General features: G+C 48.7%; 1 protein-coding gene across 3 annotated transcripts; it reads left to right on the top strand.

Moving 5' to 3' along the window:
* Positions 1 to 4,431: 4,431 nt before the first annotated feature.
* Positions 4,432 to 21,796, top strand: GLIPR2 (GLI pathogenesis related 2). Of its 3 annotated transcripts, none has more exons than XM_053472964.1 (17): positions 4,432 to 4,566; positions 7,098 to 7,145; positions 7,323 to 7,541; positions 7,906 to 7,983; positions 8,947 to 9,222; positions 14,824 to 15,042; positions 16,451 to 16,528; positions 16,633 to 16,908; positions 17,111 to 17,323; positions 17,498 to 17,575; positions 18,278 to 18,532; positions 18,876 to 19,091; positions 19,519 to 19,596; positions 19,778 to 20,011; positions 20,294 to 20,512; positions 20,708 to 20,785; positions 21,033 to 21,796. In XM_053472964.1, the coding sequence occupies exons 2-17, from the start codon at positions 7,100 to 7,102 to the stop codon at positions 21,191 to 21,193; spliced, it is 2,724 nt and encodes a 907-aa protein (XP_053328939.1). In that variant the 5' UTR covers positions 4,432 to 4,566; positions 7,098 to 7,099; the 3' UTR covers positions 21,194 to 21,796. The 3 variants fall into 3 exon arrangements, with proteins under 3 accessions (XP_053328939.1, XP_053328941.1, XP_053328940.1); XM_053472966.1 differs by having other exon boundaries at positions 18,879 to 19,091; XM_053472965.1 differs by lacking the exon at positions 4,432 to 4,566 and adding an exon at positions 5,798 to 5,922.
* The last annotated feature ends 3,600 nt before the right edge of the window (positions 21,797 to 25,396 follow it).

Consider the following 25,396-nt stretch of genomic DNA (forward strand, 5'->3'; position numbering starts at 1 on the left):
CTTCTAAAAAAAACTCCCCGGAGGAAAGCGTGACTATCTTGTCACACGGTCGCTCCCGCTTAAAGCACAAAAATCCGCAGCATTTCAATCTCCAGCTGTAAATAACGCGAGGATTACCAGAAGCATTTAGCAGTTTAAACAATGAGGCGCGTACCGGGCACTCGGGATTACTGACGGCCGGAGTGACTTTTCGTCTGTTGATTGATCTGTCTTATGTCAGCATACCTGCCTTCAAGGTCCAACTTTTTGTATCGTGAATGACAGTTTAAATCTTAGGAATCACGCTACAGCTCGTAAAGGTCATGTTTACCGGCGTTAATGCTGGAACGACGTGGGGGTCCTTATATTAAGACGACTGGAGATTCGTGCACGTTATTAAACAGAGATTCGGAGTTGACTCGGTCACATGAGGGCTGAGTGAGGGTAGAATGGCCATTATGGTAGAATGGCCAGTACCAAAGCTGGGTAGAAGGAGCCCAATACAGGCTTGGATTCCAACGGGTCTGTTGCGGAGGGAAACACACGGGCCACACATTTCTGTGACTATAAATAAAATAGGAGAACCCAATTTATTTGAAACTTCAAAATATCATTTACAGAGAGAAAATGTACCGTATCAATAAAAAGGGTTTCAGATGGGAGAACCCAATTTCTGTCCTTGGAGGCCACGGTTATCTCGCGTTAACGCTCGGGGTACGTAGTGTGGTTCCGGGGGGGGGCACGGAGCGGTCGTCTTACAGTAAACATGAAATCCAGTTTTTAAGCAGGTTTGCTGAAGGCCATAAATAGCAGGACAAAAGGAGGCACCATGCGGTGAGCCCACACCCAGCGTACTGATACGAGCCGTTTGTTTCACCGCACCCGAGTGCTGCTTATCTCTGATCAGCCTGCCGGCGGCAGCGCAGGAGCAACCCGCACGCAGGCGAGACGGCGCTACGCCGGCCACCCAGCGGCATCGGCGGGGTACGAAAAGAAAATATAAAATGTAAAAATACAACTCTCGGTATGCAGCATAAAGGTCGGACTCTGATGGAGTTTATTTATGATGAGGGTGCAGGGGAGCCCGGCTCTCACATGCGTTACTTGACAGATCCCTCGCTGCCTTGGAGGAGGCGGGTTTTGTCTTCTTCCTGAAGAGGGGGTTGTTCTGCTCCCGCCGTGTTTATTTTTAATTGTTAATAATTATTTGCGAAATGCTTCATCCAAAATGACATAAGGAGGTTACAGAGCTGGCAGAGACCGTGAGGTGGGACTCCTGCCAAAGGAGCATTACTGGAACATTACCATCTCCATCCGCGTTCCATTCGGGGTCACCCATCCATCAGTGTCAGAATTAAACTAGCTTATGTGTTATTATGCATATTATTCATGAGAACATTGCGTGTGTGCTGTACATTAGCATCCGTGCGCAAATATCTTTTGGGACAGGGCCCGACTTATAGTATTTATATATCATTTAAGGACCCAGGAGTCTCTTCCTCGGATTTGTTTCACAGACCCTATAAGATGCTTAATGTTTGCAGCTTGGAGTTTGAGTGGATCGGGGTAATTCCATGAGCGGGGTATCAAACAGCCCCCCACCTGTCACTCGGCAAATGCCAGAAAAGCACGGTGACGACTTCACTTTATCAACCGAAAAAAAGGGATTCGCTGATTTATCTTTATTATCTGCGTTTTTATGCTTGTTTGATCACATTTTACCTGGGATAACACGGGCGCTCCCTCCGCTGCCGACTGCAAATACCGGGTTAATGATCACACCGGCAGCCTCTGAAGGCCTCTATGGCATTTATTTTGTATTACTTGTTGATGGTATATTGCCACTACTTTCCATATATGACACATATTTTCACTGCGACTGGAAAGGCTCCCGGGAATCCACCGCAACCTGTACCTTAAACCCTCGCATTTCAGCTTCAGGTGTTAATGTTACGGAAGATATCAACTGAGCCTGCACTCAAGGGTTAACGCGCCGTCCCAATACACAGTGGGAAGAATACCTTGAGAATAAGAACGCTCGCATGTCTTTGTTTGGCGGTTCAGTATGCGGTAAGGCTGGTTCCCGAGTGCCACGTTGTACACCCACGCTGTACACCCACTGAGCTCCATGCCGTGGCCCTAATCACTAGTGTCTGGAACCTGCGCGATGCTGTGGGAGGGAGTCCCTGGTCACGGGGCGTGTCGCTCCTGATAAACTATATAGCAGCCCCAGGGCCAGTGACTGGGCTTCCTGCGACGGCGGATACATGACAGATAAAGAAACATCTGTGCTACTTACTGGATGGGAGACCCCAACCTGGAGGAAAGCAACGATACGGAACACTCCCAACACTCCCAGCACCGGTAAGAGCCCCTCTTTGTACTATCCAACCCTGCCAGTTCCTGCATTATCCTCTTTAAACATCACTTGGCAAAGCAGAAATAACTACTAATGGATTTCAAAACATTTCGCAATCATATCAAGATCTTAGATACAAGTTTCCAACAGCTCAGCACCGGCCGCTGCTTCTCGTATTCAATGTCATCAGCGTCATTGCGAAAACCGGCTGAAATGCAGAGCCAGAAACATTCATCAAGATTTTTGTATTTAATAGAATATTGTTTTTAAATGTATGAGGGTTTTATAGAGCCGATAATGTGAATAAAAACAGCAGGAAACGGCTTTATACATTTAATGTATAAATCTATAACAAGGGGACATCCTCTACGGCTGGAGGAAAGAAGGTTTCTACACCAGCACAGACGGGGGTTCTTTACAGTAAGAGCGGTGAGACTATGGAACTCTCTGCCAGAGGAGGTGGTAATGGTAAACTCAATAAAAGAGTTTAAAAGGAGCCTGGAAGTGTTTCTTGAAAGCAATAATATTACAAGTTATGGATATTAGATTAATAGGGACAGAACGTTGATCCAGGGATTTATTCTGATTGCCATATTTGGAGTCGGGAAGGAATTTTCCCCCTGGTATGGGGCAATTGGCATCTGCTTCATAAGGGTTTTTTGCCTTCCTCTGGATCAACACAGTAGGGACACAATATGTATATAGGTTCAACTTGATGGACTTTGGTCTTTTTTCAACCTTATGAACTATGTTACTATGTTACTATGTAATGGGGTAAATAAACTACATACTTCTTCTCAATGCCCCAGTCAGTTACATAAAAACAGCGCCCCCTGGAATGTGGGGAAACACATTCATTAACGAACATCCATCCGTGAGGTCATCGGCATGTAAAATTTGTAAGTATCCGAAAAAGAAAGCTGCGGCGCCCCCCCCATGCACTGTCCCGGGACACGGATAAACTCCGCTCCCCTCGCTTACCGCCGGATGGGTTTCCAACCATCAGCCTTTTCTATGGAAATTGTCAAAAGTGATGTGTGCAAAGACGTAACTACGCCATGCAAACTATTAACGGGGTCTCACGATTATTGGGGAATCGCGTAACAGTTTGGAATAGTGAATAAAAAACGTATTTACAGACTATTCCGAGCTTCAGTGCAGAATAAGGAACGGCTTGCGATGTGCGGAACTCTATCCTAAAGAATAAAAGGTAAGACGTGCCAATTGGCTCTGTCTCCGTATCAGTAATTCATCGATCGCGGGTTTCCCTCCAGCATGCATTTAAAAGACATTCAGCCCCAACACGTTAGCTTTAAAGGACCCTCAAAGATTTTGAGGACAGATGGAGGGTCTCTGGTTCTTGTTACACAGACGATGTAGACCTTATTTTAATGTCATCTGCCTTAAAACGAGGAACAGGAAAATCCCCCTGCGGTGTTACCGCTGATTACGGAGAAGCCTCACCGCAAGCTGGTTTCCTGCTGGCATGTCAGTACAAACAGCTCGACAGCTGAGGTGAGAGAGCTGCAGCTTCCAAGCCAAACCACAATAATAAAATAACGATCAGAGTAGAAAGCACTTCCCCGCAGCGTGGGGTACCAGCTCCGAGCCCTCCAATCTGTGTGATACTGGGGGGCACAGCTGGCTGATCCTCAGGAAAATGTCTGGTTTGGTGATATTTGGGGTAAAGTGCTCTCAGAATGAGGGGTACTGGGCAGGGTACAGAGGCTTTCTTTTATTTAGATACCACAGGTGACTGATCATTTGCACAGTACCTGAGCCTCATGGGAATTGTAGTCCACGGAATCTGGAGACCAGGAGTTATCCATCATGCACACTGGGGGAAGGAGCAGAGCTGCATAGAATAATGGGGGTCTCCTCCTAGTAAAGCTGCCCCCGTATATAACCGCCTCATTCCCAATACTATTACACGTCTGCGAGACGCACCTGTAAGCCGACCTGTGGCCCCCAGTCAGATGGGGTACGGGGACGAGTGATGGTGACCTGGCTGGCAGAGCTGTGTTCCTCGTGGACATGTTGCACACTCTGTGTGTTGCTGCCCTTCCTTCCCGTGTGGTTTTCACGCACTCTCTTGTGTTGCAGCGACACTCAGATCACAGACGAGGAGTAACAGCATCAGCCGAGCCTGAGAGCAGAAATCCCCTCCAGGTGACCGGCCAGCATCTTCTAGACATCTCTTTCCAGGACGGCGGCGGCGGCCAGACAAGGTCAGAACCCGTTTCTGAGCACTCTGCTGCTTAATAATTCAGACGTTTCTATAGCTGGCCCTGCGCCTCCCAGGACTGAGCAGTCGCTCTGCACAAAACACCATTGATGCTCCTTGTAAAATACTATCGGCGGGTGTCAGTGTTACAAGACGCAGGCATTGAGCAGGGGGTAGAAAGCCTGCTTCGCACATTCTGCCCTCGGGGGATTGCTGCTCCCAGCAACAACAACGCCATTAGAAATGAAAGCATCTAAATGCATCAACATCGCAAATCCAGATTTCCCAACGACGGAACAATCCGCTACGTTCCTCAGCACCTAAAACGTGTTTATTCTGAGACAGCGAGACATACAGCGTAACACAGGAACGTCTTCTTAATGGCGATGGTGACTGGCGACGTACACAGACGCTCGTGTCCCCAGCTCGCCCTCCGCCTGTCCATGCGCTGCGGCCTCCACCTTCACCACATACTGTGTAGGACTTCACCTGCGGCCTCCATGCTTTAGTGTCCTGTGTTTGCCCTCTCGCCAGGGTATGTCCTGTCCATCTCCACCGCTCACTAAGGCTATTGTCTAACTGCATTGTCCCGGGGGGCCAGCTCTGTATACACAGAGATACACAAACACACACAATCTCGCTGTTCTACAGAAGCCCCCGTCGGCACCGCTTGTCGCAGCCGCTTCCTGTGGTTGCTGTGGCTCAGATTTGATGTCATTTGTATTTGACTGCATTTTGTTGTAATTTTATTAACGTACGATAATTAATGCTGCCTTTGTGTGTCGGAAGGACTTTTCACTTCCCAAGCCCCTGACAGGGTTTACAGCGGGGTGTTTTTATTTATTTAGAATATATCAAACTAGACCGCAGCCCAGGCTGTCGGCTGTAAAAGGAAAGGGCAGTCACGTCAGCCATGTTTGATTTACCGTGTATGTCTGAGCAGGGCGATCCGTGTGCACAGGCATGTTCACACGCGTCCGATGCATCCTCTAGAGGGGTCAGGGCTGGACACTGAAAGGCCAGGCTGCTGGTTCATTTGGACAGTGTGATAAACGGCTAATCCTATCACACAAAGGACACTCCTATTGTGTGTTATTTGAAGCCATAAATAGTCCACACAATAGGAAGGAAACCTACTCATACAATACTGTAGGGAAGGGGCTGAGCGCATGACCCCCTCCAGAAAGCAGAACAGAAACAGAGTCCTGTAAACGGCCATTAGTGCTACAATGTAACAGTCCGAGCGCAGGAACGGCCCGTCCGCGGCCCCCTTTCTGCGGCGCATTAAGAGAAGGTTGCGCAGGTAGAAGCACCCTCTGGTCGGGAGAGTGTTACGGTCTATCCCAGGGATCACGGTAAGGTAAGCGGCCCAGTAAGCGGGTACCTGTCCCTGCCGGGGATCAGACGCGTCACGCTGCGTGTACAGTCACAGCGTGAGCACCGCCAAAGCACACAGCCCAGCGCGTTTTACGAGACGCCGTCTTCCTTTATATACAGTGAGTGGTTCTGGGGCAAAGTCCTGGACGCTGGTCCCGGGTCGTAGCGGGTGTCCTTACTCATGACGCACTGGAAAATCGGGCCGCGGTGGTTAAAGCAGCCATGGACAGGTGACGGTGTGCGGGGCTCTGGAAGAATTCTCGCCATGCTTGGGTTCAGCTGCATTGTGCATCCAGAGGGGGCAGGTTAGCGATGTAATAACCCTCTCCCTGCTGCTCCTCTGATCACAATGCCTCTTTGAGTAAGTAAAAGGTGTAGTTCGGTAGCAGAGCACAGACTGAGGTACCTTTGTCCTGCGCGGGTGGGTGTCGCGCAGGGAATCCATTGTTCGTGGCGTGTGATTAGATACGATGTATGTTTGCACTGTAATCAGCTGCCAGCCGACGCACGAGTGCACATCAGCTGAGTGTCTATCACAGCCGCTTGGGCATTTAATAACAACGGGTTCTCATCGTCTTGGGATAAATGCAAAGATTCTCGGGGGCTTCAGGGGTCTTAACAAGATCCCTGATCACATAAAGAGAGTTTTCTTTGCAGTAAGGAAAGATTTAAGTCTCGGTAAAGCCTAATGAGAATGAAATAAGCATTTAAAACCTAAATATTTAGTTTTATTTCTACCTGTGTAAGTCGCAGAGGGTTCCCCTGTATTCTGAGACGTATCATTCATTACCCCATTCCCTGTAAGTCTATGACTTCGGACAGCGGGGAAAGACGATGCAACCCCTGAAGGGTTAATCAGCTTCCGTGCAGGAAGCTAACAAAAAACATATAGAAATTGCGGTTTTGTGATTACTCATATCTAACGGGCTGGGATGTTAAATCTCACACCCTCGAAAGAAGAGGTTCAGCAATCACTGAACTTGTTAACAACCCAAATATTCAGAATCTAGGTTAAAATATATAATTTGTAATAATTTGAATGTATATTTTCAGGAACTTGTACCTTTAAGATACATGCATGTCGTTTCTTAAAGGGACAGTGTCGTGAAAGGGATCACAGAGGGGTAACTGACACATCCTTCATATTATCTCCTCCAGCCATGACCTTCAATCAGAGATTTGCTGGACTACGTCTCCAAGACCAAGGTGAGATCCGGGGCCCCGGGCAATGCGCTGAGACGCATGTAGTGGGTTATTTGGTGATGGATAATGGATGGATGGATAATGGATGGATAATGGATGGATAATGGATGGATAAGGCTCCGGCGGCAGCTGAATTGCGTGTCTATCCTTACTCCATACTGCTCTTTTTCTTTCCTAAAGGTGTAAACCTAAAAAAGTTTGAGGAAGATTTTCTGTCGGCCCACAATTCCTATCGGAAGAAGCACGGAGCGCCACCTCTCCGGCTCAACCCAGGGCTTTGCCAATCTGCACAGAAATGGGCCGACCACCTGCTTTCAATCCGCAGCTTACAGCACAGCAACAGCAACCACGGCGAGAACCTGTTCTACAAATACAGCTCCAGAGCAAAGGAGCTGCCAGGTACGCGAGCTGCACCCGCCGCGACTACCATCAGCCCAAATATTTACCCTCACAGACTGCGACCGGCGCATGCTGCCTGGGGTAGTGTTATTTGTGTCACAGATCCCGCAGTAAACATGATGCCACCCGCAATAACAGCATGTGATGTTTCTCATAAACACGCAGGGACCCTCCGGGGGGATGAATCAGGCGACACGTGAGAGCTGCTTCCACTGGCTGCATCACTCTCTACTAAACGGTCTCCACGAGCCCGGTCGCCGGTCCCCAATGCCATTAAAACACCCCCCAAAAAATGAATGGCAGAGAGGGGGCGCTACCCAAAGGTTGTGCTGTACAATGTTAACTCTGTCTCTTCACCCGTAAGGTCACGAGCCCGTGGATTCCTGGTACAGCGAGATTAAGAATTACAACTTCAGTAAACCTGGCTTTGGAGGCAACACGGGTAAGGAGCCCACACGCCGAGCGATGGGACTGTGCCTCCCGGCAACGAGCACAGCTGTCATTCGTACGGGGCATTTCATTGGGAAAGGCTACATTCTTCCCGGTTATTACGCGTTTTTTGCCCGGTCCACTAAACCACTTTTATAGATGCCACGTACAAAAAACTAAAACACCTAATTAATACAGATCGGCCATCTGCAAACCACATCATTCCCCCCAACAATGAATACGTTGTGTTCACATTTCTCAAACTGCACCGGCCCCTTTTTCCCGAGTGACCCCTAGAATAATAGTATAATATTTTATTACAAATAACTGGGACAGCTGTTTTAAAACGTCAGTAATTCACGCAGACAGCGATTCAGATTTACAGAACGTTATTCCACGTGTCAGATCTGCTCGAGATAATCTCGTGCCTTTTAGTCCTAGGGGGGTCAGATAAGACATGTTCACAGGGACTGTTATACTCCCTAAAAGTCACTCCTGGTGCCATCTAAATGCAAAACAGCCTTCGGAACTGATTAATAAACGTTCTAGAGCAGCCTTAATGATCATCCGTCTCCACTGGTGACCTCTAGTGGGCATATTCCAGATGGTTCTACCGACGCCGGGCGCTTCCTTCAGTCCATATTTTCCGGTATCTTGAATAGTTTAAAATTACTCATTAATCTCACTTCTGGAGAGCGGGATTTTTATGTGATTACTGCATCCCTAGATGTTGTTCCTGAATACTTGCGTTTATTTTTTGGGTTATTTACATTCAGAAATATTTTCTCGGCCCGCTTTGCTCATGTTTCGGAGCCCTGTTGCCGAATGCATCTGCTGCATGTTTAACGTGGCGTTTCTCTAAAAGGCCTCATTTATGAGGGAGAAACACCGGTTTGTTGCAGACCATGAACAATAAGCCAGCCGCTGATGTTCTCAGATAAAGCCAAAATATATATATCTTTAATGTCCTTCACAGGTCACTTCACGCAGGTCGTCTGGAAGGACTCCAAGGAGGTGGGAGTCGGGGTGGCTACAGACGGTAACGGCCTTTTCTTTGTGGTGGGACAGTACGACCCGGCGGGGAACATCACAAACCCGGGCTACTTCGAGAAGAACGTCCTGCCTGCCGGGTCGGCGCCTTCTACAGACAGCGCCGGATCGGGATCGCTAGGGAATCAAGGAAGCCGCGATGATTCAAGACCAAGCAAGTCCACCAGCGACACCAAGCCGGCCTCATTACCTGGCAGAAAAGGTGAGTGACAATAAACCGGTCAAGTAAGGACACATTGTATGGAGCTCTAGGGGGTAGATCTAGCATAAGGGCGGCCGAGCTGGCCGTGTCCTGGGCGCATGCGCTGGTGCATCAGGAGAATCTAACAGTTCCTTAGCGAGAGAATTGCGGCTGAACGGGTCAATCCCGAGCCGCTGAATCCCACGCATCTCATTAAAGCTCCATCATTGCACAAATACAAGCATGAAATCAGGTTTTGGGTCTGAAAACGCGGCACTTCTAAACACAATGTGAATGTGCAGCGGTCTTGTGCAGAAAACGTAATATTCGAGGGCCAAGAGCCGCGAGGCGGTGGAAAGGCGAGCTTGTCTGTAATCGGTCAGATGGAGAAGGTCATGGTTTGGTGAATGTTGGGAGAGGATAGGATGGCTTCGGAGGAGACGTTAGAGATGAGGAGACGCGGGGTTCTGCTGAGCTCACGCTTAGAGGCCCGGTATTATTAGAACTAACGACGGGTTGAGTTGGTCGGGATATGATATTTTTGTTGCTGAAATGTTTCCTTTTCTGGGTTCCGTTCTGTAACACTTGCATTCAGCGACACGGCTATAATTGTAAGAATCCTGACGCCGCATGTTTAGCAGGAACAGAGCATTTTCTCAGGTTTACAAAAAACTGTATTCCTATTATCATCTATTTAAGCGAAACGCCTGCTTATTTAAGAACAAACTGGAAAAAATCTGTTGCTCTGCCGGTACGGATCGGGGTAGCCATGGTCGGGGGTCTCAGACCAACTTCTAGTTTCCTTCCTTCAAATCGGGTCAGAACTTCAAGAATGCGTAAAACAAAAAAAGTATTAGAAGGATTAGAAAGCGCTTCTCGTGCCCAGAGTGAGATTGAAGTTTCACGGGAATGTGTTCAGTCGTGTTTTCTTTTTTTTTCTAAAAATGAGACCTTTCTATGTCTCCCAGACTTGGTTTTATCTTTCGCCGGCTTCCCATATTCAAGAGACTCAAGCGTCCATCAAAAAATACTCTAGACAACTCTAGTGAACAAATCAGTTCTTAATCCATTTCTCCTATTAATATAGTGAAGTAAATTTAGATCTCTAAACGGCGGCAAGATAAATAGCTCACATATTTAACTTTCCCCAAATGTCCCCCAAAGCAGGGAAATCCCAATATAAACAGCGTCGTTGAAGTAGTCCAGCTGAGGAATTTGTCTCAGGCGTCCCATCACTGTAGGGGGTCACGTGACACATTATTCGGGCAATGATCCTTAATGAGATCAGTGGGGAGGAGGAAGTCATCGGGAGGACAGGCCACAAACTGCTTCTTGTTTTTGGTGATGGGGGGGGGGATAAATCAGACAGAATTAAAATGCACCAAGCCTGGCAGGCAATTCTCACATTCTGCCACACAATGAATGGCTTCCCCTCCTCCAAACCCCCTTCACAAGAAGCCTTTATAGAGCACAGTTAACCATTTCCATGTTGAAGCGATCAGGGCCCTGCAAGCGTCGTCTGATCCGCTGCTTTAAGTCTGTCCTAAAAAAGTAGCTCAAGGCTACAGCTACTTTTTGTAACGGTTTGCACAGTTGCTGCTTTCTGGCTTTTAAGAGATTCCCCCATTAGCTGAGGCTCACTGACTCTCTGCTACCCTGAATGCTGTATATTTTTAATACAAAATCCTAGTTAAAGGGGCAATCCAGCCATGTTACGTTAAATGGAAAGAGGATGTCCGCGCCTTTCCATCTGTAGCTTCTGGCATCTTGTTAACCCCTGCCAGAACACAGTTAATAGGTTACTTGAGGGCAGGTATGGGAATCTGTTCCAGCATGAAAAGGTGGCTTCTTGGCCATTAAACCACCAATGAGCTCAGACAGCGCCCGTTCTAGAGACATAATGGGGGCTCTGAATGCAGCTATGGTTATATTGTGGAAGAACCGGGACAGGCATAATGTATTTAGAACTCTATACGGCTTTAAATGATCACCTGGCCTCTAATCACTCTGTGGAACAGATGCATTGATTATGTCCGTATTCACCGACGGGTATAAATCCAGTTAGCTGTTCGGTAGCCCCACGGCCGGCTTGCTTGTGGGCTCGTGTGTTGCACATTGGAAACGGAAGTAATAAGAGCTGCCCCACCTTATCTGCCGCTCCAGGCGGCCGCAGTCATGCCAGCTTTCCCTTTCGCTTTTCGCCGCGGTCTCTGGATTCCAGTTAGACCGGTTGCTATTGGAGTGAAGCGATCTCTTTGAAATGGAGATACCCGGCTAATGCGGTGAGGGGTCCTGCGCACGGGCAACCTAATCCTTCCAGTTACAAATTAGTGGCAGGGCCATGTATGAGCGTTTGACTACTTCAAATACCTTTAAAGCATATTATGTTTTGTCTATGTGGTATAGATTCGTACTGTTTTAGCTGTAGAAAGAAAAAGAGCCCTTTTATAGAATAACCCGACTATCTGCACGGGCAGGAGGCAACAAAGAGACTTGTCCAAAGAGCTTGCAGACTAAACGACCCCTCTGAACATGGGACAGAGCTTTACAGGCGTCACCCACAATCAAGCCATGAACCCCTCGCACAGAATGGCCAGACTTCCCATTTAACCGGGATGCATTTGAAAGACAGGCTGCAGGGTTTTATAAGGGTCCCTGACTGGAGGAGCCAAAAAAAAAAAAAAAACACCTCCTGTCCTTTAAGACTCTGATTCCCAATAACCTTTAAACCCAAACCCCCCTGATATAGCCCATCATGAGTACTCGGAGATGAAGTAACACAAAACTATAGTTAAAAAACCACTTGGAGTCCTGCGTGAGCCACATATACCTTGCTTTGCCTTTCCGTTAACCCCTCCGGCACAGTAATGGTTAAGCAGACGCCTTGTCGCCTCACCCTGTAGTGTTCTGGCACGCAAACGGTTAGACCCTTCCAGATGTTCGGTGTGACGGCAGGCAGGGGGAGCGTTTGCTGCACTCGCTGCAGCTGTTGGGAGTTTTTAGTTCGTGAGCCGGGCTCAGGGGTTACTTCCCCTCCTCCTCGGGCTCCGGCTCAGGGGTTACTTCCCCTCCTCCCCAGGCTCCGTGTCTGAGCATCCAGAGGCCCTGCCTTTCATCAGCCCAGCTCTGGAGGAGCTCCGCCGCGGTTATGTGACTCGGCCCTTGTCTTGCTGAACGCCTGGAGAAGGCCGGACGGGGTAAAGTCTGCTCGGGTTAAGAAGGCGACATGGGAGGCTGCTTCTCGAGGCGCGCCGTGAGAGGTAGGTAGCCGCTGCTGGTACTGAGTGTGTGCTCACACTTAGGACTTGATGATCTTGTCTCCCCGGCATCAACCCGGGTGTTGCTAAAACTTGTGTTAACTCTTTTGCTGCTAGAGATTAATCGTTAAGAGTTTGATTTTTTCCCACTGAGTAGCGGAGGGGGGCTGAGGATGGAGTTTGGGGGTTAACTACGTGTCTGTCTATGTACATACAGGGCTGTTTTATTATCTGTACAGTTCAACAAACAATCCCTCTGTTGCAGCGTTTAAATTCCATTATAAAGCGACATATTCCTCAATGAGTCCGGCCTAATCTACGTGTTTATTCGGGGAGTTGTTGCATTGCGGCGCGCTTTTTGTGGCACATTCGTTTGCGTTTTGCGGCGCGGCCGTTCTGTTACGTGTTCAGCGTCTGCCGTTGTTTACCAGCCAGTGAAATGTTTCTGACCAGTCAGACACCGGAGGAATGCTTGTCTGTGACACTAAGGTCACGTCCCGAGGGGACAGGGACATGAGGAAGCGTGATCTGATACCTCCTTCTCCACCACACAAGGGACACACTTACTGCGGGTGTGACACGGATTCCCGACACGGGTCACCCTGCAATAACTGAAATACATTTTCCGTCCGTATTTCACCCAAAGCCAATGATCAAGTTACTGCTGTGCTGTCAGCTAAAGTTTTATCTTTCCAAGTTGGGACCCACAAGCCCTCCCTACCCTCCGTGGGGTATCTGGGTCTCCTTCTCGAGTAGATCGGTCACACGGACTGGGGCGGTGACTGATCCTCCTGTGCCGAGAGGATCCAGTCCCCTGCTGCCGGGTCCACAGGTTACAGATAATGTTCTGATATGACTGCCCCTGTTACTCTGTTACTGATTTTTTTCTTGTACAGCAGGCTGTTAATGTTCATGCATTGCTACATTACACGGCCACATACCTGTTTGTTTTCCTTGTCCTGTCAGTCCCACTTTATAGTAATCATTTATCAGGGGTCTCCATCAGCTTTGCAGCAGCTGTAAAGTGACACGGAGGAACCGTAATCCTAAAACAAGATAGTAACATTTATTAGCATCAGAAGACGTCTACCGCCGGCAACGCAGCCACTGCTAATTAATACTCCTACGTCAGCTCACGTAAAATGCAGAACTCTTTGGTAGTAACCCTTACTCCTTCCAGGTACACGTCAGCCATTATATCCCCCCTTGCAGAATCCCCCCATATGCATTTGCCTCTTTTCACCCCCCCAAACTTCTAACTCCTGCCACCTATTTTAGTGCTGCAAAATGGGATCATGGCAGGTGTGCTGCAGCTTCTCCTTAAGCTATGTTAACACATTAAACAATATATATTAGAGCCCCTGTAAAGCATGTTAATGTGTCTTGTTTGTTGGTGACGCTCAAATTGAACCCCTGGGAACACAATGGCCTCCATCAAGTTCTGGCCCCTGATGTGTTTGGCCCGCTCCCCTTCTTACACCGGCCGACACGTCTCCTATTTTGGCCAGCTTGTTTTCACAGGTTTATTTGCTGTTATCGGCCCGCCATGACCTGAATTCTGCCAGAACACACAGCACACCCTGTGCCGGCTAAACCCCGTGTGACGTGTTACAAGGAAACACACAATGCTTTCTGCGTCTAATAGGAGGCAATCGGGGGCCGCTCGGAGCTCTGTCACAGCTTGTTAGTTTTGTGTGTTTCAGTGTTACGCTGGTGGCCTTTCCTCTGCAATACCGTTTTACCGTTTTTACCGTTTATTGACAAAATGACAGAACTCCGCAAACCTTAGACCTGCCTGTCCGAAAAGACCATCTATCCGTATACCGCGTTTCAGCGCAGATACCGGACTTTTTATAACTAGTCATAAAGCAGATTACGTATAAAGAGCAATTCTGGTGCAAAGTGTCATGAGCCATTTTGGTTGCTATGGAGACTGCAAAAGCCGCAGCATTTTGCGCCAGATCTCTGGCTTTGATTTATAATGTTGCGGTGCCGGCGGATGTGTCTTTAACATACATAATGATGGGAACCGTGTGCTTCCCGGGTTCTGGATTCCTCACAGTGCAATGCTATGATTCACAAGTCGCAGTGAATTTGGCGATTGGAATGAGGGGGCCGTCTTCGGGAAAGTCCGCTTCTAGCTTTAAATAACATCTCTTTACATAGTAATAACTGCTCGGCGCACACTTTGCCGTGAGAACCGTCCCGCTACATGTGAAATATTCCCACAAACACGTCTATAAAAATAACGCACCGCGCTCGGCCTTATAGAGCGAGATTTTAATTATCTGTTATCGCGTGCGCAGCGTCAGCCCCGTAACCTCATCCGCTCGGTGACGGACTAATGATGGATTCCATGCTGTAGGTGCCGAGGAGAGCCAGTTCGAGAAGGATTTCCTATCTGCGCACAACGCCTACCGGAAGAGACACGGGGCGCCCCCTCTCCAGCTGAACCGTGACCTCTGCCGATCCGCTCAGCAATGGGCTGACCACCTGCTGTCCATCCGGACCCTGAAACACAGCGCCAGCGACCACGGAGAGAACCTGTACTACAAATACAGCTCCAACTCCAGAGAACTGCCAGGTACCCACCGTGCGTAACGCCGCTTAGCGAATCGATGCCGCCACGGGCACCGCGTCGGGCACCGGGCGCGATTAAAGCATGTAATGAAGCCGTAGTGCCGCGTTCTGGTGCGTACGAGCGCAGTGAGGAGAGGGACAGCGGCAGCCATTTCAGATACTAAACGCCTGCTTACCACGCACTGTATGCTGCTGATCTGACGTAAAGCCAGGTATCCCCATCACAGCCAGGCCCATCATCCAGCAGAGGTGGCCCTGCAGGGAATGGAGAAAACGGGCATCAATAAACACAAGTCCTTAGTGTCAGTTATAGCAGAACACTGTGACCCCGCTTTACTGCCCCAGTCATATAGAGATGCAGAGTATTATTCTTATTGTTCTCCATTAATGGTCTAACCATATATTGGCTGTGGATGCAGGGGGCAGGTTACCAGCTGGGTATTTATACAGGGGGGTATATAGAGATTTTACCATGTAGGGAAGGCCCAGGTCCTGGGGTGTCCTTCATTCCCACATCAGCCACCTGCTGGGTTACAGAGCTCTGCTGTGTGTGCAGGGACTGCTCGGTACCGGGCATTAACCCCTGCATGACCGCGTACCGCTGCAGCTCCCCTCTCTCTTGCAGTCTCACACCCACACGAACCCCTCACAGTAGGCACGAGCCGTTATCCCGCTTCCTATAGGGCTGTGCCGTCTCATGACAGGTTAAAGCCAATCAGACGCGGGATTCGGCGCGCGGCAAAAAAAGTAGCTGGTGTTGCAGTCAAAGTGACTGAACCGCGGTACCTCACCGCCTCCTGATAGGTTGACTTCAGCACGTGCCGGCAGTAGCCAATCAGGAGACCGGTTAATTAAATCAATGGTTAATTAAACTTTTAACCCGTTGTGGATACACCTTCAGGGGTAATGGGGCATGTCTACAGGGGTACAGCTGCTTAACGAGTATGTATAGAGATTTATCCTCACTACATAGGGGCATTTCCGTTCAGGGGGTGTGGTTATAGGCGGGGCGGGGCTTTACCCATACCCTTCATGTGCCTTTTGAGCCCTATTGCTGGGTATATTTATATAACTGAGGGGGGCAGGTAGAAGAATAATAATGGGGTTTATTTCCCCCGTTTAATGTATAAAGCCGTTTCCGGCTGTTTCTATACACATTATAGGGGCTTTAGGGCTGCAGAACCCTGCGATACCCTCATACCCAGCAAACATTCTGAGCCCATAGAAAAGAGGGGCATCAGGGGGGAGTGAGGGGCATCAGGGGGGAGAGAGGCATAAGGATTTGAGAGCGGGACTGGACACGGAACATAAGGACACTTGGGACGGATTACGCACGGTACCGTTGGGGGTAGTTGGACATCCTGGAATCTGCTTTTTGTGACCCCAATAACATCGTCTTTTCTCCCCTGTAGGTCACGAGCCCGTGGACTCTTGGTACGACGAAATAAAGAATTATGACTTTGCCAGGCCAGGTTTCCGCAGTAACACAGGTAAAACATGGTGACCGAAGCCTCCGGAGCCAGCGGAGGAGACGGAGCGTAACCCCGATTTATTCCAAATACCTGATTCCGTATGTTTTGTATCATCCCTGAAGGTCACTTCACGCAGGTCGTCTGGAAGGACTCCAAGGAGGTGGGAGTCGGGGTGGCTACAGACGGTAACAGCCTTTTCTTTGTGGTGGGACAGTACGACCCGGCGGGGAACATCACAAACCCGGGCTTCTTCGAGAAGAACGTCCTGCCTGCCGGGTCGGCGCCTTCTACAGACAGCGCCGGATCGGGATCACGGTGGAAACCCAGCAGCACCAGGGACCCAGAACCAGACAAGCCCTCCAGTGAGCGGAATGCTCAGGCAGGCATTGGCAGACGAGGTGAGGGTCTCTACATCGGGACCCCTGTACATTTCCGCCATGTTTTGTTTTCTTACTGGCAGCTGGCGTGTCTGTTGTGTTCCTTTAGTTGGACGGGTCTACTAGTATTCCGGGCTGTCCAGGTGGTGATGTCTGGTTACAGATAGCCCCAAACTCGGGTAATGGTATCCACTAACGGGGGCCTCTGGTTATTGTGCTTTAGGGGCCGGTGCATTCGAGCAGGAAGCTTTAGACACTCATAATAAGTATCGGCGGCAGCACGGAGCGCCCGCTCTCACGCTGAACCAAGAGCTGTGCGAATCCAGCCAGAAATGGGCCAACCACCTCCTGTCCATCAACGCTCTGCAGCACAGCAACACCACCCATGGCGAGAACCTGTGGTACAAGTGGAACTCCAGCATGAGAGATGCTTCTGGTGAGGACCTCCCAGCCCATCCCCTGCGACCTGATTAAAATAAAATGGCATCAAATATACGTATGACAATTCGTGCATTTTGTGATAACATTGAGGCGAGACTTTATGGTGTCTCATTCATAGCACGTTCAGGGATGTATCTGCTCCGTGGTCACCCGTCTCTTTGTGTCACAGGCAGCGAGGTCGTGGACACGTGGTACGGGGAGATAAAGGACTACAACTTCAGCAAACCCGGCTTCCAATCCAACACAGGTAACACGTCTCGCTGGATATACACCTGTCTGGTATATGTGGTCACAGCCGAGGAGGTAGGAATTGTGACGTTTATTCTGATAACACGATTTCTATATGTTGGCGCTTTGACGCGTAACTGTGTATAGATATGGGGTTAGATGTAGACGTCCTTTGTACCCGGTCTTTGATAACTATTTTACTTGGCACAGTAAGGGAATCATTTTGGTTTTGTCCGGTAGCCTCGTGGGTTTATAAAGTCCTTTTAGTGTACATAAAATTAACTCTGTCCCAAAACAGCTGGAAGTGAGCAGCGCAGAGTACACCGCAGTCTGGATTTTAGCTGGGACCCTGACGATGTCCCCAGTTACGTGGCCGCCAAACTTTACACCATGCATGCAAAGCGAAATGCTAAAGCGTTTAGGTTCATTTCCCGGTGTGGCGGACGTTTTATTTTAACGAGCTTTGCTGCGTGCTGCTGTAATGTGACAGTTATAACGTCGTATCTGCTAATGTCTGACGGTCAGGAGGTGGCCGTTCCCTTGGGATCGAGGTAAACAAGGGTATTTTCATTTCATTTTGTGATCTGTTGAGCTTTTTAACATCTCGGTTCATATTGTAGGTTTTATTCTCCTGCCCTTTGTGCGTTGAATTAACCCGTGATGTGTGGCGCCTCCTGCTGGGGGGTGATATACAATAATACGGTTGGTCTCCCATCTCTAGGTCACTTTACTCAGGTTGTCTGGAAAGATTCTCGAGAACTTGGCATTGCCAAGGCTGTGGATGGCAAAGGTATGGTGATTGCAGTTGCCCAGTACAGCCCGGCTGGGAATATCACCAATCCTGGCTATTTCCAGAAGAACGTGCTGCCGAAGGGTACCCCGGTGTCTGATGTGGGAGCGGCGGCACCTGAACGCAGCACCTCCGGGCCCTACTATCCGGGAGCCATCAGAGCAGATACAGCGGCAACACCTACAGGTATCGAGCAACCCAGAGATCACTGTGTATCTCTCTCCTGTATCCACTGGCCTTTTAATGAATATACTCTCTAGAACGAATTCCCCGGGGTATACCCGTGGTGTGTATAAGTACCCTGTATGTCCTGTGTGTGTATGTATCATGTGTGTGTGTATGTATCATGTGTGTACAATTACCTAAAGGGTGAGACCATTCTATGGGTTAATCTGAAGTGTCCCCTGGAGGTTGTTCCTTCATCTGAATAATACAGAATAGATGAGGATTCAGTGGATTTGCCCCGGGGTGACTGAGCTGAGACATGTCAGGTTTGACTCGCTGTTTAAACATTTATTTTACTCTTTAGTAGACAGCAGAGAGTTTGCGTTGGAGTTTCTGAATGCAAACAACACATATCGGTCTCGCCATGGAGCAAAACCGTTGCAGCTGAACTCGCGGATCAGCCAGGAAGCCCAGAAGTGGGCCGAGCATCTGCTGACGTTAAAGACGCTAAAGCACAGCGAGACGTCGTATGGAGAGAACATATGGGCCAAGTCTGGGGGCCCCTCCATCACCGTGACAGGTAGAGGGGATTCCAGCTCCATTCTGGCTTTGGGGGTCCCTACGCACATTACATAGACGGAGCCGCCGTGTCTGCGCAGACAGGGAGCTTTACGACACCCGTGTCTCTGATCTCTCTCTTCATATCCATATGAATTGTGTGGGTGCTCGTTACTGTACCAGGGTCTTAATTACCAGCAACGTGGCAGCAAATGTTACCCCTAAATATTTTATTTCGGTCACTTTACATTCAGGAACATACAGCCTTAAGGGCCAGCTCTGCTTTATCTGTTTTGCTAAGAATTGTTGGCGGCCCCCCAAGGCCTGATTCAAGAATTAGGAAATGGCCGTTTCTAAGATCTAGTATTTAGCTCCTATCCCTACCAGGCCCGGCACGCTGCCCAAACTTCTCACTGCCCCAGCTTTATCCCGCGTTTCTTTCATCCCAGGACAGGAGGTGGCTGACAGCTGGTACAAGGAGGAGAAGAATTACAACTTTTCCAAACCAGGATACCAAGCGGATACAGGTACAGAGATTCCCCAGCACATGTACAATGTAATATACCTGGGGTATGGAGGAGCGCGTCCACTTCCCACCTACCCCAGAAATAGACGTTATGGTTTCATTAACAGCCGGGATAGCGTCATTCTACAAAAATGCTAAATATGTCTGGTTCTCATTAAGTAGCAGCCCCTATTCTCTTACAGGACATTTCACGCAGATGGTATGGAAGACCTCCAAGGAGGTTGGAGTCGGATTAGCGTCCAGTGGAAAGGGGATGTTTATTGTGGTTGCGCAGTACAACCCCAGCGGGAATATTACTAACCCCGGATTCTACGCCCGGAACGTCCTTCCTCGCGGATCGAAGGTGACTGATGACGATGATGATGAAGACGGCTTTGCGAAGGAAACTGGTGCGAATGGAGTTGTTGCCATTCCAGGTACCAATGATCCATGGATACAGAATCTTATATATATATATCTATATATCTGGTCCGTATATGATTTCCTTGTCTATTAATACACATACATTACATTAAAGAACCCGACCCCTTACCATCCTGCCATGTTAATATCCTGGTCTGGCATGTTGACTAGTGAATATAATCTGGTCTGGGTTCCTACATGCTTCCTTGTATGATATATATATATTATATATAGTGGTTAAACGCCGGCATTTGTAACACCAAAATGGTACTAATCTCACACCGTCCTGTTTCCAGAAAAGGAACTGAAGGCTTTTCGAAAGGACCTTCTGAATGAGCACAACAAATACCGCCGGCTGCATGGTTCGGGAGCGCTGCAGCTCAGCACGGTCCTGATCCAGGAAGCCCAGAAATGGGCTGATCACCTGGCGGGGATCCGAGCTCTCCAGAACAGCGATACCCAGCACGGGGAGAACCTGTGGTACAGATGGGGAACCGACACCAGTTTACCAACAGGTACCATGGCCAAAACCCACTGAGCCGGTAGATGTGTCACTAGGTTTCCTTCTCTGATGAGTACGTTTGCTCAGCGTGGATGTACGCCTGGAGTGCATTTATTATACACTTAAATAACCTGAAACGATCCAATCGATGTGCAAGTATGAGTTTGAGGAATATACCGAGTCTCGTGTCTGTTTCTGTGTCCTGCAGGGAAGGAGGTGGCCGAGTCATGGTACAATGAGATCTCCAAATACAACTTCAGTAACCCCGGGTTTCAGAGCGGGTCAGGTGAGCAATCGCTATACAGCCCATGGCACCCGGATGCGTTCATTGCTGATAAAAACACGGCAAGCTGTAAGCAGTCGTGGCATACAAGTCAAGGGATCTCCTTTGGGTCTCGTGCTTGAATCTGATGGGATTATCTTGTGAATTCCCTTTCTAGGTGACACGCAGGCCATACAGTGAATAAAGCCCCTGTTTTGCTTTGCGTTAAACTACTTTCTGGGGTTCTAAGATGCGTTGTGCTACTTTTCAGGGAACTTCACCCAGATGGTATGGAAGTCATCGTCCCAGGTGGGCTTCGGCCTGAGCACAGACAGCAAGGGAATGTATATCGCCGTCGGCTTCTACGACCCAGCTGGAAACATCGCCAACAAGGGATACTTTGAAGACAACGTCCTGCAGAAAAAGAAGTGAGAACGTGTCGCCTTTCTTTGTGGACATAGTAAAGAGGCTCTACTCCAAGAACAAGCCAGCTGAGCCCCGGCCGGCAACCAGGAGCCCCTGCAATGCAAGCTTCTCACCTGCCCAGGACTTGGGATCTCTCTGAATTCCTCCTCGACGCCTCTGATCCGTAAATCAAAAAAACAACATAACCCGGGATGTGTGATGGAGATATATTAATGAGGATCTAGTTAATGGACAGTGCTGAATATAATCCCCAGTATTACAAGACTCCCTCACACCCCCAGAACAAAAAAAAGATATTCGTGGGGCAGATATCCTTATTGACCGTGTGCTGCCCTGGCCGTGGCCTATGTTTACTGAACAGTTCACAGCCCCAACCAGCACCTGGCTGCAGATTCATGGTGATGCGCTGTTTAGTAAACATGGCACAGCGTACAGCGTTTGTTTACATTGGATTCTGCGCCTTAAAACCAACCCCTAGCACTTCTCAACGACACGTTTTGGATTTTCCCATTGATTTTATGAAGGTAAAACACTTGCAGTCCTGCATTGCTCATCCCATTTTTGTTACCCCATCTTACTGCCACAGCGACTCCCAGGTCACCCCCAGAAGAGAGCTATATATGTTCCTTTGCACTATGGCCACATTGATAGGTGGAATAACCATGCTGGTGATATATTATTACATTATCCCAGGCTCTCCATTAGAGGGCAGAGCTTCACTATATGATCCTGCCACCGGGTCCGTACACTTCATTCTGGTGGGACGTCGTCCAGCACCGGCCTCTGGCGCCAGTTTGTGTCCGTCCATCACGTTTCTCGGTACGTGGCTTCGGGCCGAGAGGTTTACATTTCTCCATTTTAATATTCTATTACCTGTGTGTTTCCGTGCGCTGCGTGCAGACGTTATTACATGAAACCACTAGCTCCGTATATACAGAGCAGCTCGCGGCACACGGAGGCAGCTCGCGGCACACGGAGGCAGCGCTGCTCCGATCATGGAAACATATCCTCGCTTTCACTGACACGGTTTGTGCGGAGCTTTCCGGAGACTCGTACAAAAGGTTTATTTCCTGGCTTTCTGTGCATTTAATTGTCACGTTTTCTAATTATGGGCCGTTTGCATTATTTTTCAGCTTTATTACATGACGTTTTTCTGCATGATATGTTTTGTCTGGCGTGGGCAGTGATAAGGTACAGGGACTTCTAATTCATTAAACCACTAATATTTGGTAAAATTCTGTTGCAAAGATCACGTGGCATGCCGTCAGTGGACAGTCGCTGGTCTGTGAGCTGTAAATGTATTGATTTTCTAATAAAAAAATCTTTATTGGACCATTTCGTATAATTTGCAGTGTTAATATTACGCTCGTTTGCTTGTCTTGAAACAATGTATTCTGGACCCCCCGAATTCTGCGTTCTTCTTGCCAGTGGCTTGGGTCTCTGTGGGCTCTCGTGATTGATGTCATGTGATGTCATACTCCAGTGATGCTTCTCTGCTGTAATACCCATAATTACCATTAGAGGGCACTATTTCCACTTGCAAGACTGCCCTATTATAGAACCTGGTTCGTTCAAATCCTTAACATGATTCCCAAAATGTGACATAAAATAGGTTAAACTGATTCGTTCTGCTGTCTGGGAGAAGGATATTGTTTTAAGGATCTCAAATTCCTTCCTAAAAGGCAAAACAGATGGTTCGGTGCGGATTGCGTCGGTTATTTCTTGGCCAGAAGAAGCTGATGCAATAATGAAAAGCTGTCCGAGCAATTTGTAACCTTCGGCGGTGATTGACACCAATACTTCCCATGAGGTTCTACAGCAGCTGAAATCATTAGCTCCAAAAGCCATAGAGGGTTTCTAAGAGCCAAGAGCGATGTCCGGAACTGGCCCGTCCCGGGATCCTGTGAGGACAGTCTCTACCTCCGCGTCAATAAACTACCCTAAAGAAATCCCAAAACGTGTTCTTAGCTGAGCTTTACCCGGTAATCCCTCCGGGGCTGGGGTGCTGGCTGGAGCTCTGCTGGAAGGGCCCATGTATGATAGATTGCAAGCTTATGGGGCAGGCTGTGTCACCTCTGTACTGGATAGCCCTTTGGAACCGGTATTGACCTTAATGTGGGCAGCCTTCTGTTCGCCCTAGGGGCCACCTCCCCTTGCGCAGAGCACCCTCCCATTTGCCCTGTGGCCCTTGCATACAGCAGCCTCCTCTTTGCCCTGTGGCCCTTGCATACAGCACCCTCTCCTTTGCCCTGTGGCTCTTGCGTACAGCACCCTCCCGTTTGCCCTGTGGCCCTTGCGTACAGCACCCTCCCGTTTGCCCTGTGGCCCTTGCGTACAGCACCTTCCTGTTTTCCCTGTGGCCCTTGCGTACAGCACCTTCCCGTTTGCCCTGTGGCCCTTGCGTACAGCACCCTCTCCTTTGCCCTGTGGCCCTTGCGTACCGCAGCCTCCCCTGCTCCTCTCGCTGGTGACTCAGGCCTCCCGCGCTGTTTAATGTTAAATTTAATCTTATTTGATAGTCGTTTCTAAAACACAGCGCTCCCCTGTGTCTATGGTTACAGGTCAGGGGTGAACGAGATAAATAAATCGGAATAGTTGGCGGCCCGAAGGAACCATTTTTAGATAAAGCAAACATTCTGCATTTCTGTGATGCCAGTCCCGCTGCGTGGGGGAGGGGAGCGCTTTCCATCGCACCCACAGTCCCCAAATAGAAAATTAAAGATATCATTTGTGGCCGCATTCCCCTAACGGAGCGAATGTTTGTAATGGAAAACTCCGAGACCGAAATAATAAAACATATCCTCCGATTCCAAAGAACGAAAGAAAAACACATGAGGGACGCGGCTGAATCAGGGGGGTATTTATAGGGGCTTTACCTACTAAACCTACTAAACATTAACTCTTTAATTTCACCAGGTCCGTCGTATTACTCTTTAAACACCCATTTTTTATTTTATTTTTTATCTACAAGGGCAACATGGCATTTCCACCTAAAAATATCCCATCGTTGTGTCACATGACTGTAGGTCATAATTAACCAATCCCTATTCTGCCATCAATATCTGTGTATGACATCATACACTGGAACAGGCAATGAGGGGTTATTACATCATCATCATCAACTATGAAGTAGCCCTGAACATGCACGTGTAGATTGCACCAAAATGGCCCCGGAATCGCATGACCCGCCATGGATATCTTCATGTTTTTGAAAAGAACTTTTCTGGCCCGAATACGTTAGATACTTCAGGCCTGCGTGACGTGGAGCGTATTTCTTTCTGATAGGGAATGAAAGGGTTACAGGTGGTAATCCATATGTGACCGTTAGGGATGTATCTATCTTCCCGCGTACGGTAGATCCCGTGGATTCCATCCAAGTAATCTAAAATCAGCACAAACTGAGATATCCCTTCTAATTAAACGCAGATCTGCCCCGACACGCAGCGCCCAAAATATTCCCCCGGAGAACGTGGTCTTCACTCCTCTGGAATGATCTCGATGCCACCTGCCGACGGTATCCGGCTGAATCCTGGAAGATACATTATTAGAACGATCGTGTTTTCCAACGCAACCGAGCTCGCCCATAGCACGCCAACAGAAGCACACCGAGAAATGTAACCAGACGCCGCAACTGTCGCAAGGTCGCCTATAAACACCATCAGCTCCTCGAGGAAGAGTTTGGCTTGCGGGGTCCTCGGAATCCTGGTGGTTTAGAAGCCTTTCAGTAACAAACGCTTGGTTATTTTGTTTCATTCCCATTAATGTATCTCAGACAAACCAGTAACGAACTGGTAATGCGCTCATCAGCTTTGGCCGAAGGGCGTTAGACGGACGCCTCATTCTAGAAGCCTAGAGTTTGATGGCGGATGAGGGCCGTCTGCGTCCTGCTCCAGATAACAGAAATCTTTCAGAAAAGCGTCACGGAAAACGTTGCCGGTGTTTATTTAGGTGAGATCAGGCCAGATGGTCCATAAACCCAGAGGCTGGCGATCCGCGGCCTCTACTGGGATACACGAAAGGGCCGACTCGCCACCCAGCCATGGCCACGTTGGCAATATTTACTCCCGAGACGGACCGCAACGCGCGCCCCATAGGCAGTAAAAGTCAAACAGCTCCCCCGAAACTGATAGGTCACTAACGAGTCAAGAACTTGGGGTAAAATGTTATATTTTTGTTTTATATATAAATTGTATATATTTTATTATATTT

Source organism: Spea bombifrons, chromosome 8 (genome assembly GCF_027358695.1).
Source record: "Spea bombifrons isolate aSpeBom1 chromosome 8, aSpeBom1.2.pri, whole genome shotgun sequence".
Lineage (NCBI taxonomy): Eukaryota > Metazoa > Chordata > Amphibia > Anura > Pelobatidae > Spea > Spea bombifrons.